At 42.2% G+C, this 18523-nt stretch overlaps 1 protein-coding gene across 7 annotated transcripts in view; it reads left to right on the plus strand.

The window, feature by feature from the left end:
• The window catches only part of FHOD3 (formin homology 2 domain containing 3), a 497371-nt gene that overhangs the window by 464173 nt on the left and 14675 nt on the right, over positions 1-18523 (plus strand). For all 7 annotated transcript variants that reach the window (XM_081253453.1, XM_081253447.1, XM_081253448.1 and 4 more), the window contains 2 exons: positions 2065-2257; positions 14061-14235. In XM_081253453.1, coding sequence (XP_081109579.1) covers positions 2065-2257; positions 14061-14235 — 368 coding nt within the window. The remainder of the gene's footprint in view (positions 1-2064; positions 2258-14060; positions 14236-18523) is intronic.

Consider the following 18523-nt stretch of genomic DNA (forward strand, 5'->3'; position numbering starts at 1 on the left):
ATCACCAGGAGTCAAGTGTGTCTGGCGTCCTAGGCAATGAGGTCAGAGAGGTGGCGGTGCCAGTTTTGTGCAGATACACCACATATTGTTTATTCATCTGTTGATGGACATGTGGGTCATTTCCACTTTTTGGCTATTGTGAATAATGCTGCCATGGAATTTGTGTAGGTTTTGTGTGGACACATAGTTTCATTTCTTTTGAGTATATGTATAGGAATGAACTTGCTAGGTCATAGGTTAACTCTGTGTTTAACTCTTTAGAACTGTATCTTTTCAACCACAGCTGAACCATTTTGTGTTCCCACCAGTACTGTGTGAGGGCTTCAATTTCTCTACATCCTCACCAACACTTGTTATTGTGTCTTTTTTACTACAGCCATTGTAGTGATTGTGAAGTGGTGTCTGAATGTGGTTTTGATTTGCATTCCCCTAGTGACTAATGGCATTGAGCATCTTTTCATGTACTTATTAGCTATTTGCCAATAATCTTTTTGGAAAGGTCTGTTCAAATCTTTTGCCCATTTTTATTTGTCTTTTTAGTGTTGAGTAGTAAGATTTATGTATATATTCTGGATACAAACCCCTTATCAGATATGATTTGCAAATATTTTCTCCCATTCTTTGGGTTGTCTTTTCAATCTTGAGAGTATCCTTTGAAGCACAAAAGTTTTTAATTTTGATGAAGTCCAGTTTATTTTTTTTCCTTGGGTGCTTATGCTTTTGGTATCATATCTAAGAAATCATTTTCTAATCCAAAGTCATGAAAAGTTATACTTTATGTTTTATTCTGAGTTTTATAGTTTTAGCTAGCAATTTTGGTTTTAAACAGCATTTTTTATCCCCCTTTAAATGCATGTCATATGCTTTCCTTTAATATCTTTCACAAAAAGAATAAGCCACTGTCCTTCATTTGAAAAGTAAACCAAACCCCTATTCAAGCTGTACAAATAAGAGTGATCAGAAACGTTTTTTTATACAATTAGTGGTATCAGTTATATAATACTGTTTATTCAACATAAAAATTATCCTCTGTCTCCTACTATCTTCTTTCTCATTTCCTTAATAACTAAAAATTGGGAACTTCTTTGCTCATTTAATTTATTTTCCAAAAGTTTTAAGTAGATAGAATCCAGTAATTTTTAATTTATATACTAAATAGCAGAAATAAATTGATTTAGGGCTGCTTGTTTGGTGTGTCCTAATTAAATTAAGATTGCATATAATATTGCAAGAAAATATTTCAAAATATTTACTTTAAGCATCTTTTTACAAATCACAGATTAACATGTTATTCAAAATATGTTCATGTCAATTCCACGTATTCATTAAAGTGGGTTCCCAAAAACCTGCTAAGCAACATTTCCTTATCCCTTATTCAGTTTTCATATGATCTAGAAACTATGCAATATTTTTCTTAAAATAGTACTTTATCATTTTTCTTATAAAAGTGTTACACACCAGTTTTGGGACTTCCCTGGTGGCACAGTGGTTAAGAAAACGCCTGCGAATGCAGGGGACACGGGTTCGAGCCCTGGTCCAGGAAGATCCCACATGTCACAGAGCAACTAAGCCCATGCGCCACAACTACTGAGCCTGTGCTCTAGAGCCTGCGAACCACAAATACTGAAGCCCGTGCACCTAGAGCCTGTGCTTCGCAACAAGAGAAGCCACTGCAAGGGGAAGCCCGCACACTGCAATGAAGTGTAGCCCGCACTCACTACAACTAGAGAAAGCCTGTGCGCAGTAACGAAGACCCAGTATAGCCAAAAATAAATAAGTAAATAAATTTATCAAAAAAAAAAAGTTTTACACCCCAGATTTAAAAGACATTAAAACACAGATAAGCACGGAGAAAAGGTAATCAATCTCCTGAAATCCCACCACCTTTGTCAGTGAGAAAGTGAATTGAACTTGATTTCTGGTTGCATTTTCATTCTTCAACCTCAGAGCCCCAAGAATGAGAGCAGTGTCTTTGGCTGATTGGTTTTTTACTGAAAGTTTTCAGGCAACTGGTTTTTGTTCCTTAAACCTGAAGCCCTTGCCACCATTGTTTCTTCGCTGCAGGTTCCACTCCTTTCTGCTCTTTATGGGTCACCCACCTTATGCGATTCGGGAAGTGAACATAAACAAGTTCTGCAGGATCATCAGTGAGTTTGCACTGGAGTATCGCACCACCAGGGAAAGAGTTTTGCAGCAGAAACAGAAACGGGCCAACCACAGAGAGAGAAATAAGACCCGAGGGAAGATGATCACTGATGTAAGTTTCATGAAACCAGTTTCTTTATTTCATTTATTCTGAAAGTCCGATCAACCATAAACCTCTCTACAGGGGCTTCCATGGTGGTCCAGTGGTTAAGACTCCACGCTTCCACTGCAGGGGGCACAGGTTCAACCCCTGGTCAGGAAACTAAGATCCTGCATGCCACGCAGCACGGCCAAAAAAAGAAAACAAAAACATAGAACTAAGATATAAATTAGGGATGCGTGGCTGGTGGAGGAACTTTAACCCACCACACAATTAATTAACTTGGTGTGTTGTATGATGCTGTTGACTTTAAATGCTTGATTCCATTTTCAACCTTTGCAATGTGGATAGAATGGAAGAGGAGAAGAAAAAATACAAGAGGCCCGTGTACCGCAAAAAAAAAAAAAAAAAAAAAGATAATGGCACTTATAATAGGAAGACAAATGTACTGATCTGGGAATTGATTCAGGATTTTAATAATCACAATGATACTATGTAACCAATCAGCTGACACATGGACCACCCATTCTAGGCCTCCGAATGGAGAAATAATTGATGTGGTTGCTCAAAGACATAATCTGATGGGCTCTTGGCAGTCCCTTGAGTTCGAGGGTATCAGGGTGGAAGGAGAGCCCAGAGGACAGTGAATTCATTCAGCAGGAGTTCCCAATAGCCCCTTGGGGGGGCCCTGCACACTTGCATGCCTCCCCTGCTCCTGGGCTCTTCCCCCGTCTCTTCTACTTCAGCCCTGAGCCCACCCACACCACGGGTGCAGTGGGAAAACATCATATGGGAGATGCTTTGTAAGTGGAAGGCAAAGCAATGCTTGAGGATGCCAGAGACAGACAAAGAGACACAGTGCAGATGCCTCTCTAACGTGCCTTTATGAAGCTTAGCCCATCTTTATAAATATCTGAGCGTCACATTGCCTCTCGGTGATCCAGGGATTGGATAGGCAAAGGAGTAAGCCATAGGGAGTGGCATCATCCTGGGGTTGCAAACCTGCCGAACCCAAGTCAGGCAGATTTCTTCGGGGAGGAATAAAATCACTTAAGAACTCACTGTAGGAGAAACAGAAGACATATGGTTACTATCCACGTTCCTGAGGGTGTAACTTTCTTGGATGCATTACAATTTTGTTACCATTTTAAGGCATTTCTAAGGAGAACCAGGGACTAATTCCCTCACCATTCACCCCACCCTTGATCCCTTGTGTCCTTGGAATTTTCTGGACCCTTAGGGAGTGCTCAGATCACTTTTCTGCAGAAGGGACCCTTTCTACAGACTGTTCTGAAGGCCAGTGCCATCAGCTGAGTCTTCTCTCTCCTCTCCTGAAATCTGGGTTCAATCGGATCTTTAGCTTCCTGGAGGGCAGCAACTGAGGAAGCAAACTGAATCCATTTGGGCAAACTATAGGCCACATTTCATTCCAAAGTATTATTTTTAAAAGTTTTAAAAGGGAAGTGCTTATGTTTGTGGAAATGAAACATACTGGAGGGTGAAAAATACAAGACCAATATGCATATGCTTATAGTTATGAAAACACACCAGAATTTCTTGCCAAATTCTTGAGATTTTTTACAGATCCCACTAATTTTTAAGTTCTGTCCTTCTCTGAAAATATTCAGTCTTACTATTTATGAACAGGGGTAAATGTTTCTAGAACTGGATTCAAAAATACTTAAATTCTCATTAAAGTCTGGACAGTGCAGGCTTTTTTAGGGTTCATCCTCAAGGTAGTCCCTGTTTTTAGCGGTCCAAGTGGCACCATTCATGTAGAAAGATTGCCATCTGCTGGAAGATTAGGACACTGTCACCCGAAGCAAAGTACTTAGCTTCAAGTTTTTCCAACTCTCAATTAGGCGCCTATAGTGTGCCCAGCAAGCGGCACAGGGCACCCAGGAAGATGTGAGTGCAATAACAGACAAGCTTGTACCCCAAAGGTGTCATGATCTGGTTAGAAAACAACATATATGCACAACTTAGACCACTGAAAACAAAACCAGGCAATAGAGAATCATGGAGCCCCTGAGCATTAGAGCTGGAAGTGATTTTTAGAGAATACAGATGCTGAATAATGATGGTGGAAGTGGTTGCAATTAAACAGAGATGACTTTAGAAAAAACATTATTTTATAAGACAGAGAAGTCTGGGTAAAATCTGAAGACCCTACATTTGTAGCCCCACATCTGCTTTTGTGTGCCTGTCTTTCCTCTTCTTTCTCTGTTTCTGAATATGCAGAAGGCTTCCTTTCTTATAATCCAGGAGCCCTGCCATGTAAGGTTCAGTGAGAAACTAAGTCATTCCTTGTTCCTTGTGGCCCAAGCTAGTTCCAGGCAAAATGGTAACACAGACAAGGCAGCACAAGGTAAGTGTGGCCTTTTCTGCTATCATCACACCCCAGATGGGTGGTGAGAGTGCAGGCTGTCCATCCAAGGATTCCCACAGCCCAGCCAAGGACCGTGGTCATCCTGGGTGAGACTTAATCTCTCCCAATGCAAGCTTCCTTTTCTATGAAAAGGAAATGCCAATGACTGGGGGATATCAAGAGGGCTAGAGATTTGTATGTGCAGCACCTTGCATGTGTGCTAATTGCCAAAAAAAAAATGCCAGCCATCTGGTGAAATAAAGAAGCTCTAAGGTTGAAGATGGCAGAGTAGAAGGACGTGCACTCACTCCCTCTTGCAAGAGCACCAGAATCACAACTAACTACTGAACAATCATTGACAGGAAGACACTGGAACGCACAAATAAAGATACCCCACATCCAAAGACAAAGGAGAAGCCACAATGAGATGGTAGGAGCGGCACAATCACAATAAAATCAAAGCCCATAACTGCTTGGTGGGTGACCCACAAACTGGAGAAACTTATACCACAGAAGTCCACTGGAGTGAAGGTTCTGAGCCCCACGTCAGGCTTCCCAATCTGGGGGTCCGTCAATGGGAGGAGGAATTCCTAGAGAATCAGATTTTGAAAGCTAGAGGGATTTAATTGCAGGACTTGGACAGGACTGGGGGAAACAGAGACTCCACTCTTGGAAGGCACACACAAAGTAGTGTGCACATCAGGACCAAGGGAAAAGAGCAGTGACCCCATAGAAGACTGAACCAGACTTACCTGCTAGTGTTGGAGGGTTTCCTGCAGAGGTGGAGGTGACTGTGGATCACTGTGAGGACACGGACACTGGCAGCAAAAGTTTTGGGAAGTACTCCTTGGCGTGAGCCCTCCTGGAGTCCACCATTAGCCCCACCACAGAGCCCTGGTAGGCTCCAGTGTTGGGCGGCCTCAGGCCAAACAACCAACACGGAGGGAACCCAGCCCCACCCATCAGCAGTCAAGTGGATTAAAGTTTTACTGAACTCTGCCCACCAGAGCAACACCCAGCTCTACCCACCACCATTCCCTCCCATCAGGAAACTTGCACAAGCCTCTTAGATAGCCTCATCCACCAGAGGGCAGACAGCAGAAGCAAGAAGAACTACAATCCTGCAGCCTGTGGAACAAAAACCACATTCACAGAAAGATAAACAAGATGAAAAGACAGAGGGCTATGTACCAGATGAAGGAACAAGATAAAACCCCAGAAAAGCAACTAAGTGAAGTGAAGATAGGCAATCTTCCAAAAAAAAATTAAGAATACTGATAGTGAAGATGATCCAGGATCCCGGAAAAAGAATGGAGGCAAAGATTGAGAATGAGTAAGAAATGTTTAACAGAGACCTAGAAGAATTAAAGAACAAACAAACAGAGATGAAGAATACAATAACTGAAATGAAAACTACACTAGAAGGAATCAATAGCAGAATAACTGAGGCAGAAGAACGGATAAGTGACCTGGAAGACAGAATGGTGGAATTCACTCCTACAGACCAGAATAAAGAAAGAAGAATGAAAAGAAATGAAGAAAGCCTAAGAGACCTCTGGGAAAACATTAAATGCAACAACATTCACATTATAGTGGTCCCAGAAGGAGAAGAAACAGAGAAAGACCCAAGAAAATATTTGAAGAGATTATAGTCATAAACTTCCCTAACATGGGAAAAGAAATAGCCACCCAGGTCCAGGAAGCACAGAGAGTCCCAGGCAGGATAAACCCAAGGAGAAACATGCTGAAACACATAGTAATCAAATTGACAAAAATTAAAGACAAAGAAAAATTACTGAAAGCAACAAGGGAAAAACGACAAATAACATACAAGAGAACTCCCACAAGGTTAACTGCTGATTTCTCAGCAGAAACTCTACAAGCCAGAAGGGAGTGGCATGATATATTTAAAGTGATGAAGGGGAAGAACGTACAACCGAGATTACTCTACCCAGCAAAGATCTCATTCAGATTTGACGGAGAAATCAAAAGCTCTACACACAACCAAAAGCAAAGAGAATTCAGCACCACCAAACCAGCTCTACAACAAATGCTAAAGGAACTTCTCTAAGTGGGAAACACAAGAGAAGAAAAGGACTTACAAAAACAAACCCATAACAATTAAGAAAATGGTAATAGGAACATACATTTCAATAATTACCTTAAACATGAATGGATTAAATGCTCCAACCAAAAGACACAGGCTCACTGAATGGATACAAAAACAAGACCCATATATATGCTGTCTAAAAGAGACTCACTTCAGACCTAGGGACACATACAGACTGAAAGTGAGGGGATGGAAAAGGATGTTCCATGCAAATGGAAATCAGAAGAAAGCTGGAGTAGCAATACTCATATCAGATAAAATAGACTTTAAAATAAAGAATGTTACAAGAGACAAGGAAGGACACTACATAATGATCAAGGGATCAATCCAGGAAGAAGATATAACAATTATAAATATATATGCACCCAACATAGGAGCACCTCAATACATAAGGCAACTGATAACAGCTGTAAAAGAGGAAATCGACAGTAACACGATAATAGTGGGGGACTTTAAGACCTCACTTACAGCAATGGACATAGCATCCAAACAGAAAATTCATAAGTAAACACAAGCTTTAAATGACACAATAGACCAGATAGATTTAATTGATATTTGTAGGATATTCCATCCAAAAACAGTAGATTACACTTTCTTCTCAAGTGCACATGGAACATTCTCCAGGATAGATAACATCTTGGGTCACAGATCAAGCCTTGGTAAATTTAAGAAAATTGAAATTATATCAAGCATCTTTTCTGACCACAACGCTATGAGATCAGAAATCAATTACAGGGAAAAAAATGTAAAAAACACAAGCACATGGAGGCTAAAAATACATTACTAAATAACCAAGAGATCACTGAAGAAATCAAAGGGAAAATTTAAAAAAATACCTAGAGACAAATGACAATGAAAGCATGATGATCCAAAACCTATGGGATGCAGCAAAAACAGTTCTAAGAGGGAAGTTCACAGCAATACAAGCCTACCTCAAGAAATAAGAAAAATCTCAAATAAACAATCTAACCTTACACCTAATGGATCTAGAGAAAGAAGAACAAACAAAACCCAAAGTTAGTAAAGGAAAGAAATCATAAAGATCAGAGTGGAAATAAATGTAGAAACAAAGAAAACAGTAGCAAAGATCAATGAAACTAAAAGCTGGTTCTTTGAGAAGATTAACAAAATTGATAAACCGTTAGCCAGACTCATCAAGAAAAGAGGGAGAGGACTCAAATCAATTAAATTAGAAATGCAAAAGGAGAAGTTACAAGAGACACCAAAGAAATACAAATCATCCTAAGAGACTACTACAAGCAACTCTATGCCAATAAAATGGACAACCTGGAAGAAATGTACAAATTCTTAGAAAGGTATAACCTTCCAAGGCTGAACCAGAAAAAAATAGAAAATATGAACAGACCAATCACAAGTAATCGATTTGAAACTCTGATTAAAAATCTTCCAACAAACAAACATCAGAACCAGATGGCTTCACAGGTGAATTCTACCACACATTTAGAGAAGAGCTAACACCCATCCTTCTCAAACTCTTCCAAAATATTGCAGAGGAAGGAACACTCCTAAACTCATTCTATGAGGCCACCATCACCCTGATACCAGAACCAGACAAAGGTACTACAAAAAACCAAAATTACAGACCAATATCACTGATGAATATAGGTGCAGATATCCTCAACAAAATACTAGCAAACAGAATCCAACAACACATTAAAAGGATCATACACCATGATCAAGTAGGACTTATCCCAGGGATGCAAGAATTCTTCAATATACGCAAATCAATCAATGTGATACACCATATTAACAAATTGAAGAATAAAAACCATATGATCATCGCAATAGATGCAGAAAAAGCTTTTGACAAACTTCAACACCCATTTATGATAAAAACTCTCCAGAAAGTGGGCATAGAGGGAACCTACTTCAACATAATAAAGGCCATATATGACAAACCCACAGCAAAGATCATTCCCAATGGTGAAAAACTGAAAGCATTTCCTCTAAGATCAGGAACAAGACAAGGATGTCCACTCTCACCGTTATTATTATTATTATTATTATTTTTTTTTCTTTTTGCGGTACGTGGGCCTCTCACCGCCGTGGCCTCTCCCAGTGCGGAGCACAGGCTCCGGACGCGCAGGCCCAGCGGCCATGGCCCACGGGCCCAGCCGCTCCGCGGCATGTGGGATCCTCCCAGACCGGGGCACGAACCCGCGTCCCCTGCATCGGCAGGCGGACTCCCAACCACTGCGCCACCAGGGAGGCCCTCACCGTTATTATTTAACATAGTTTTGGAAGTCCTAGCCACAGCAATCAGAGAAGAAAAAGAAATAAAAGGAATACAAATTGGAAAAGAAGTAAAACTGTCACTGTTTGCAGATGACATGATACTACACATAGAGAATCCTAAAGATGCTACCAGAAAACTACTAGAGCTAATCAATGAATTTGGTAAAGTTGCAGGATACAAAATTAATGCACAGCAATCTCTTGCATTCCTATACACTAGTGATGAAAAATCTGAAAGGTAAAGTAAGGAAACAGTCCTATTTACCATTACAACAAAGAGAATAAAATACCTTGGAATAAACCTACCTAGAGAGACAAAAGACCTGTATGCAGAAAACTTTAAGACACTGATGAAAGAAATTAAAGATGATACAAACAGATGGAGAGATATACCATGTTCTTGCATTAGAAGAAGCAATATTGTGAATATGACTATACTACCGAAAGCAATCTAGAGATTCAATGCGTTCCCTATCAAATTACCAATGGCATTTTTTACGGAACTAGAACAAATCATCTTAAAATTTGTATGGAGACACAAAAGACCCAGAAGAGCCAAAGCAGTCTGGAGGGAAGAAATGGAGCTGGAGGAATCAGACTCCCTGACTTCAGACTATACTACAAAGCTACAGTAACCAAGACAATATGCTACTGGCACAAAAACAGAAATATAGCTCAATGGAACAGGATAGAAAGCCTAGAGATAAGCCCACGCACATACAGTCAACTAATCTATGACAAAGGAGGCAAGGATATACAATGGAGAAAAGACAGTCTCTTCAACAAGGGGTGCTGGGAAAACTGGACAGCTACATGTAAAATAATGAAATTAGAACACTCCCTAACACCATACACAAAAATAAACTGAAAATGGATTAGAGACCTAAATGTAAGACCGGACACTATAAGACTCTTAGAGAAATAGCATAGGCAGAACACTCTTTGACATAAATCACAGCAAGATCTTTTTTGATCCACCTCCTAGAGTAATGGAAATAAAAACAAAAATGAACAAATGGGACCTAATGAAACGTAAAAGCAAAGGAAAGTACAAACAAGACAAAAGGGCTTCCCTGGTGGCTCAGTGGTTGAGAGTCCACCTGCTGATGCAGGGGACACAGGTTCGTGCCCCAGTCCAGGAAGATCCCACATGCCACGGAGCGGCTGGGCCCATGAGCCATGGCCACTGAGCCTGTGCATCCGGAGCCTGTGCTCCCCAACAGGAGAGGCCACAACAGTGAGAGGCCCACGTACCGCAAAAAAAAAAAAAAAAGACAAAAAGACAACCCTCAGAATGGGAGAAAATATTTTCAAACGAATCAATGGACAAATAATTAATCTGCAAAATATATAAAGAGCTCATGCAGCTTAATATTAAAAAACCAACCCAATGAAAAAGTGGGCAGAAGACCTAAATAGACATTTCTCCAAAGAAGACATACAGATGGCCAAGAAGTACCTGAAAACCTGCTCAACATCACTATTAGAGAAATGCAATGAAAACTACAGTGAGATATCACCTCACACCAGTTAGAATGGGCATCTCAGAAAATGTACAAACAACAAATGCTGGAGCGGGTGTTGAGAAAAGGAAACCCTCTTGCACTGTTGGTGGGAATGTAAATTGATACAACCACTGTGGAGGTTCCTTAAAAAACTAAAAATAGAACTACCGTATGACCCACCAATCCTACTACTGGGCAGGTACCCTGAGAAACCATAATTCAAGAAGAGTCATGTACCACAATGTTCATTGCAGCTCTATTTCCAATAGCTAGGACATGGAAGCATCCTAATTGTCCATTGACAGATGAATGGATAAAGAACATGTGGCACATATATGCAATAGAATATTACTCAGCCATAAAAAGAGATGATATTGAGGTGTTTGTAGTGAGGTGGATGGACCTAGAATCTGTCATACAGTGTGAAGTAAGTCAGAAAGAGAAAAACAAATACCGTATGCTAACACATATATATGGAATCTAAAAAAAAATTAGTCATGAAGAACCTAGAGGCAGGATGGGAATCAAGATGCAGACCTACTAGAGAATGGACTTGAGGATACGGGGAGGGGGAAGGGTAAGCTGGGACAACGTGAGAGAGTGGCATGGACATATACACTTCCAAATATAAAACCAATAGCTAGTGGGTAGCAGCCACAGAGCACAGGGAGATCAGCTCGGTGCTTTGTGACCACCTAGAGGCATGGGATAGCGAGGGTGGGAGGGAGGGAGATGCAGGAGAGAAGAGATATGGGGATATATGTATATGTATAGCTGATTCACTTTGTTATAAAGCAGAAACTAACACAGCATTGTAAAGCAATTATACTGCAATAAAAAAAATAATATAAAAAATAAGAAAAAAAAAAGATGTGGTACATATATACAATGGAATATTACTCAGCCATAAAAAAGAACGAAATTGGGTCATTTGTAGAGACGTGGATGTGTCTAGAGACTGTCATAGAGAGTGAAGTAAGTTAGAGAGTGAAAAACAAATATCTTATTTTAACGCATATATGTGGAACCTAGAAAAATGGTACAGATGAAGTGGTTTGCGGGGCAGAAATAGAGACACAGATGTAGAGAATAAACATATGGACACCAAAGGGGGAAAGTGGCGGGGGGGGTGGTGGTGGTGGGATGAATTGCGAGATTGGGATTGACATGTATACACTAATATGTATAAAACGGATAACTAATAAGAACCTGCTGTATAAAAAAAATAAATAAAATTCAAAAATTCAAAAAAAAAAAGCTCTAAGTTTAAAAAAAAAGTCATCTCTTGTCACAAGGCCATTTGCCTAGAGGCAGTGCAGAACTGGAAGCATTTTATCATTTCGGCTCCCAAAAGTTTAGTCAGTTCTCAAAAACCTGTACCTGATTTGCTGGCCTGGCTTGTAACCTCAGTGGAAGCACAAGTTAAATTGAGGGTGTGTTTGATTCAAAATTATGAAATTGACAGGACTTTCACCCTCAATTTATTTTTGGAAAAGGGATATTGTACTTAGTTACTTAAAGCAGTTTGTCTGGTGATAATTAAAAGAATGGCGTGTCAGTTCAGACAGCCTCCATGAAGGACAGGTAAGATTTTAAGAAGAACTGAATTTCATGTTTCTGAGGAAAGTGTAATAGGACCTGTTCTGCCCGGCAGTTTTCCCACTTGTCCTGTCTGGCCTGTCTGTAGAAGGATTCATGGGGACCCAGACCCAGCAGCCTGGGAAGGGAGAGGTCCAGCACTTGGGATGAGAGGTGGGGATGACAGCTGATGGCTGGAAACAGGCAGAGGGAAGCTGGTAAACTTGCTGAGGTCCTGATTGCTGGCAGGTCGTGGTTCCACAGAGCATGGCCAGCTGAGTGGCAGGGCACAGAGTGAGGTCTGTAGTGGGCAGGGCACCAGGCAAGCCGGTTATCAGACTCCTAGGCAGCCTCAGGAGACGGGCCTGGGGCTCCGAGTCCCTCCTGACTTTGGTCAGGACCGGTCTTGGGGCTCTCGGAGAGAAGGAGGGCTTCTCAGGCAGGGCTCAACAGCTCCCAGGTCAACAGGGTGCACCCTGCTTGTGGTGGCTGAATTCTTTATTTGGCATTTGATGTGAGAGTCAGATGACCTCATCTTTGCTGACTTCTGTGCCTTCTAAGAATCCCCTCTGTCTTTCCCATCCTGTCCTGTCCTGTCCTTTCCTCTCGAGTAGACTGATGAAGAAGATGAAGTTGAGGTAGGATGTTTATAGACACAAAGAATGCCACGTGTGACCTTCTCAAGCGTGCTGTGGAAGCTAACCTGACATAAGCAGCATGAAGTGTCAGCCCTGTTCAGTGCTTTAAACCTTGCATGACTGTTTTCTGCTGGGTTTCCATGTGATCACTAACCCCCTTACACGGGTCCTCATCATGATGTGTGTGCCAGGGGTGGACTGAAAGGTAACTGCATTTTCCAAGCTGTCCCTGAGTTCCAGGCCCTGTCAAAAGTGGCAGGGTCAGCAGATCTCTTCCTACTGCTGGACAAATGGACAGAGGGGTGGGATGGGCAGCGGCTCCTCCCCCTGACCCTGGTGCAGATGCCAGAACCAGAGACCAAGGCAGGGCTGCTCAGCCCTGAAGGATGAGGCAGGAGCTGTGCAGATGGTACAAGTCATGGATGTGTCCCAGGCTCTAGCACCAGGGCTGAGACACTGGATAAAAAGAGGGGGCCAGAAGTCTATGGAGCTGCCCTTTGCAAACATTCTAACTGACTTTTTATTTTTCATCCAGATGTTTGGCATTGTGTGCATATAGCCCGATATTCTAGCATACCTCTTGTAAAACATATATGCTGTCTTTGTTCAGCTAGAATTAGAGAATATCATCATGTGAGTGTAATGCTTGTGAAGACAACTAAATTTTTGACACAAGGAGAAGTAGTGACTGTTGCCAAACTCAGTTTCAGCATGAATTTCTGTGCCATGTTCTGATCTGGGCCCTGAATCAAAGCCTTTTGGGGCCTTTGGCGAGTCACTTAATCTTGGGCGGCCTCAGTTTCCTTCTCTGTAAAGTGAGGTGGGACTAGTTCTGCAAAAGTCCTTCCCGACTCCTAACATTGTATGATTCTGTAACTGAATCCCACTTTTAAACTTCTAGCATCTTAAGTGACATACGAGAAACTTCTAACTGCTTTCTGGCACTACGTTTTAATAAATAAATCTCACTATATTTGATAAACAAGCATATTTCAATGCTCCTATCAAGGCTGTGGTGTTAGAAACAGATCTGGTTTCTGAATTTTTCCCAGAGTTGAGGTCTGTTGCCCTTTGCTGGCTCCCACTGAGGGGATCTGCAGTGAGCTGGGAGACCCACTACCTGGAGGGATGGGTGTGGTCCTTCTGGGGCCAAGGCTTCTCTTTCTGATAAGAGAACTTCCTGGATATGCAGATGCTTTGTCATTAGTTCATTGACCCCTCATTGACTGCCATCACTAACTTGTCTGCAGAATGCACGTAAACAAAAGACAGAGAAGAGAAGGCTTTCCTCAGCTAAAGGTTTTCTAAGCTTCAGTTGGCTTTTAGTCACCTCACGCCCTAACCCCCCTTGCTCTTGCAGTCCGGCAAGTTCTCCAGCGGTTCCCCGGCGCCCCCGAGCCAGCCACAAGGCCTGAGCTATGCCGAGGATGCTGCCGAGCACGAGAACATGAAGGCTGTGCTGAAAACCTCGTCCCCTGCCTTGGAGGATGCCACCCCCGTGCTGGGCGTCCGCACACGCAGCCGAGCAAGCCGAGGTAATGCCCTCTTCCAGGGTAGCCACCCCGTGGTGTCAGTCCCCGCCACAGGGTACAGATTACTGTGCCCAGGAAGTGGCCGCTCAGGGCCGTCCACTCCCCAGGGTTCTCCGTGCTGACGTCATCACACTTTCCTTCACTCATACCTTTGTGACCCACCTTCAGTAGCTTCATCTCAAAAACAAGCAACCCATCCCAAAAGCACAAATTAATTCGAACAAGAGGAATTAGTATTGTGAACGAATCCTCATGGGTTAAAGCCCCCAGGCCAAATTGAGCCAGCCATTTATTCTTGTAAATAAGGTCTTATTGGAACACAGCCACCCTTCCTTCTGTGTGTGTGTTGTCTAGGTGCTTTTGCACTGCGGTGGCAGAGTTGAGGGGTTGCGACAGAGACTACAGGGACCATAGAACCTAATGTTTTTACTCTCAGGCGGGGTACAGAAAAAGTTTGATGGCCCTTGGATTAAAACGCTATCCCTTTTTGCCTTTGAAATCCTTGGAGGCAGAGAGGAAACTAAAACTTCAAGATTGTAAAGACAGGTAAGAGTTTCCAGGTTTGTTTCATAACCTGGAAGGGATTTTTTGTTTTAATTAAGAATTGAGATGCACTTTGCATCTGAGAATGTTTACCCATATTTCCCTGGTCTAGTCTGATGCCACATGAACCTTCCTAAGTTTCCTGGCTGCCTGCAGGATCCAGCCCACGCGATTCATGCTGTTGTTTGAGGTTCCCTGGGGTCTGGTCCCCTCCTGGCTCCCACACTTGGCTTTCACTCAGCCCCGCATTGTGGGCAGTGCCCTACTCTGCACACACTGTGTCTGCCTGAGCCCCTGCCGTTGCTCATCCCATCCCCTCTCCTCTGCCTGTCCCCTTTTCACCTCCAGAATCCACCTCCTCCGCGTTCTCTGCCTTGCCACGTACTCCTGAGACCCCAGTTTAGGTCTCAAGAACTTACAAACTTTATAACTAAAGAGGATGAACTCCTGGAGGACCAGCTTTGTCCTCTTGGTGTTTGCTTAGCACACAAGCTAGAAGAAACCATGTATTTATTGCCCAAATTGGAATGCTTTAGTGTGTAAAAGGGGTTCAAGTATTAATTACAGTGGGAAAATAAGTACAACTCTTCAGTCTGGGTGAACTGGATCGTGGGTTACCTTACACGTCACAGAACCTCAGTAACGAATGAGCGTGTGCAGCACCCATCAGGCCCTTGCTGGGCTCCAGCGAACATCCAGGCTCTCACAAGATGTTAGAAAGGCAGCCAAGATCTAGAGGGCTGTGATCTGGAGAAACTCCTGAGAAGACCCATCAGTGACTTCTATCTAGCTTTGCTGACTGCCTTTTTTTTTTTTAATTTTAATTTTGCTGTTGTCAACTATGTTAAGTATTAAAAAATGATGATAGGAATAACAACTTTAACATAAAAGAAAAAACAAAGGCAGTTCCAGGTTTTCTTTGACAGGAAGGGGGTCACGTGGTGCCTATGGTTTCTTGTAGCTTCTTGTGAACCAAGGGCCACAAGCTGCTCTAGAGGAGGAGGGTTGAAGGGGCTTCCAGGCTGAGTTCTAGGTCCATAAGGTTTACGCGGGATTCCCAAGTGGAGCTGCACTTCAGGCTATTTTATAAATGACCAAATGTTTTTCTTATTTCACGTGAGCACAGTGTCGCTGAATCTAGGTCCTTCTCCTCTTCTTAACGTTGGACCTTTAACAGGGCTTTTACTCTGTGATATACAGCTTCAACTATGGCGGAAAAAGGGCCGCCTCCACCCACCCTTCCCCAGTGTTATCCTGACTGAGACACAGATGATAAGTAGAAAAGTCATCCCTCCCTCCTACTACAGTCTTGATTCCCAGACTATACCCCAAATACATGCAGGTATTATTATTACATCAAAGAATCACAGATTAGATTCTCTGGGATTTGGTCTTTCCAAACCCTCTGACTTTTAAGTAGTTTGGGATGTGGAATTAGGGAAAGAAAATAAATTCGATTTGGCAAGGCAAAGGCAACCTTTTGGTGACCAACATCAGACAGACGCAGCTGTGACAAACCACAGTCCTGAGCACTTCGTGTGGGATATTCTGACTGTCTGGTTTTCTATGTGGAAAGAAAGGTGCCCTCTTCTTGGCAAGTGCTGTCTATAAAACGCCTCCATTCCTCAGAAAAACCAAGAAGTGACAGGAGAGAGTGTGTAAATAGCACAGAATATAAGAGGAGAGAAGAAAGTGGGGAAGGTCAGAAGTTGAAGAAAATTATAGCATTAAATGCTGAGCAGTAGTGACTGTCAGTCTAGACAAAGTGTAAAACAGGGATAAAAATGAAATAAAGCAGCTTTGCAGTGTTGGGGGATATGGGGATGGGAATCACTGGTCTCCCAAAAGGCCTAGGACATCCCATGCATGAGTCTGTCTGTGCCTCAGCAGCTCTTGCAGGCTTTGTCTGCTAGGCTAACCGTGGACACCAGGAGATCAAGGGCAGCATTAGTACCTGAGCCACAGTGACCCCAGCCATCAGGAGTCTTGAGCCACTGTCCCTTGGTGGATGCAAGGGTAGTGCAATGAAAGCCACCTTGGGAGATGGAATCCAGTATCTCTAATGGAACATAATGTGCTGTGCTAATTTTAAAAGAGCAAATAGAAAATCCTTCCTGACTGGAAAGGGCAAAGACAAAAAGATATTTCTGGGTTTGTACAATATGGATTCCTTTTCACTGATTGATGAAAGGAATTAGAAAGGAAAGCTGTTCAGTTTCTCTGCACATGCAGAGACTTCCGCTTCCAGGTGGCATGTCGTAGGGAGGAACAAGCCACCACTCCTGCCGCCATAACCAGAAACTTTAATAAAATAACAAAAGCTTTCTCTCAAAACCCATCAGGGAACAAGACTTTCTCTCAAAATCCACCAGGGAACTGTGAAAGGGAAGAGGACTAGACAAACTAGAGTTCTAGGTGAGCTGAGAACACCTCTCTAAGAGCATTTGCCAAGTCTGGGCACAGGCTGAGAACCGGACTTGCCATGCACAGAGTGACTTTAATGGTAAAGAGAAGCCAGCAGGCCTTCTAGTGGTCATGTGAGCTGGCGTAAGAGGTTGGAGCTAGAGGAGCTTCAAATGCAGACAGTTTTCTCCATGAGACATTTGCTAAGTGCTGGGGCAGCGTGGGGAGGGGGAGACTGGGCCAGAAAGGCTGCAGGAAATCTCCTACAGTCTTGAAGTTCTGAGGAAACAAAGACAAGCTAGGGTAAGTGCCTTCAACAAGTGCATACAGATAGTTAAAGACAGACTATTTAAAGACAGAGGTGGACTGATACTCAATGAAAACTGCTATCTGGCCCCAACCTTGCTCAGTCCTTCACTGTGTCTGCTTAACAGGAAAGGGTAAAGACAGGAGAAAAATGACACCGACTTCAGTCTCTGCATTCTTTTCTACACAAAGTCCAGTGCGTAGTCAAAATTATGAGCCAAGAGAACATGAAAACATGGCTGACAAGAAGAAAAGTAGAGCAGCAGATCCACAGGTGATCCAGATGTTGAAATTTGCAGGCAAATTTAACCATTTATAAGTGTTAACGAAAATAAAGGAAAATAGAGACAAATTGATTAAAAGGTTGAAATTTATAAAAAAGAATCAAATGGAAATTCTAGAACTGAAAAAAAGAAAGATCTGAAATGATTAACTGATATCATGGGTTTAACAGCAGACTGGTCCCAGCAAAAGAGATTAGTGAATTCAAACAACACGGGTTAATAGAAAATGGACAAACAGAACCATGGTGAGAAAAAATAGAAAAAATGGAACAAAATGTAAGAGATATGTGGGACACAGTCTAATGGTCTAATGTGTCTGTAACTGGAGTACCAGAAAGAAAAGATGGGTAAGAAGAAAAATTAAAGAAACAATGGCTGAGAATTTTCCAGAGGCTCATGATAGATATCAACCCACATATTTAAAATACGTAACAAACCCAAGGAGAGTAAATGCAAAGAAAACCACATCTAGGCATACCGTGGGCAAACTGCCAAAAACCAAAGATATAAATAAAATCTTTAAAACAGCCAGAGAGAAAAGAATGTCCTTTCTAAGGAGCAACAGTAAGAATGATGACTCACTGTTGACAGAAGCTATGGAAGTCAGAAGAAAGTGGAATGGCATCTTTAAATTGCCAAAAAGAGAACTTTCTAACCTAGAAGTCTATACCCAGGGAAATTCTTTCAGAAACAAAGGTAAGCGTTTATTACATTAATATAATATCTATTTGGATATAATTATTTTCCTTTTAGAC

The sequence above is a fragment of the Mesoplodon bidens genome, assembly GCF_964165515.1.
Source record: "Mesoplodon bidens genome assembly, chromosome: 13".
NCBI lineage: Eukaryota > Metazoa > Chordata > Mammalia > Artiodactyla > Ziphiidae > Mesoplodon > Mesoplodon bidens.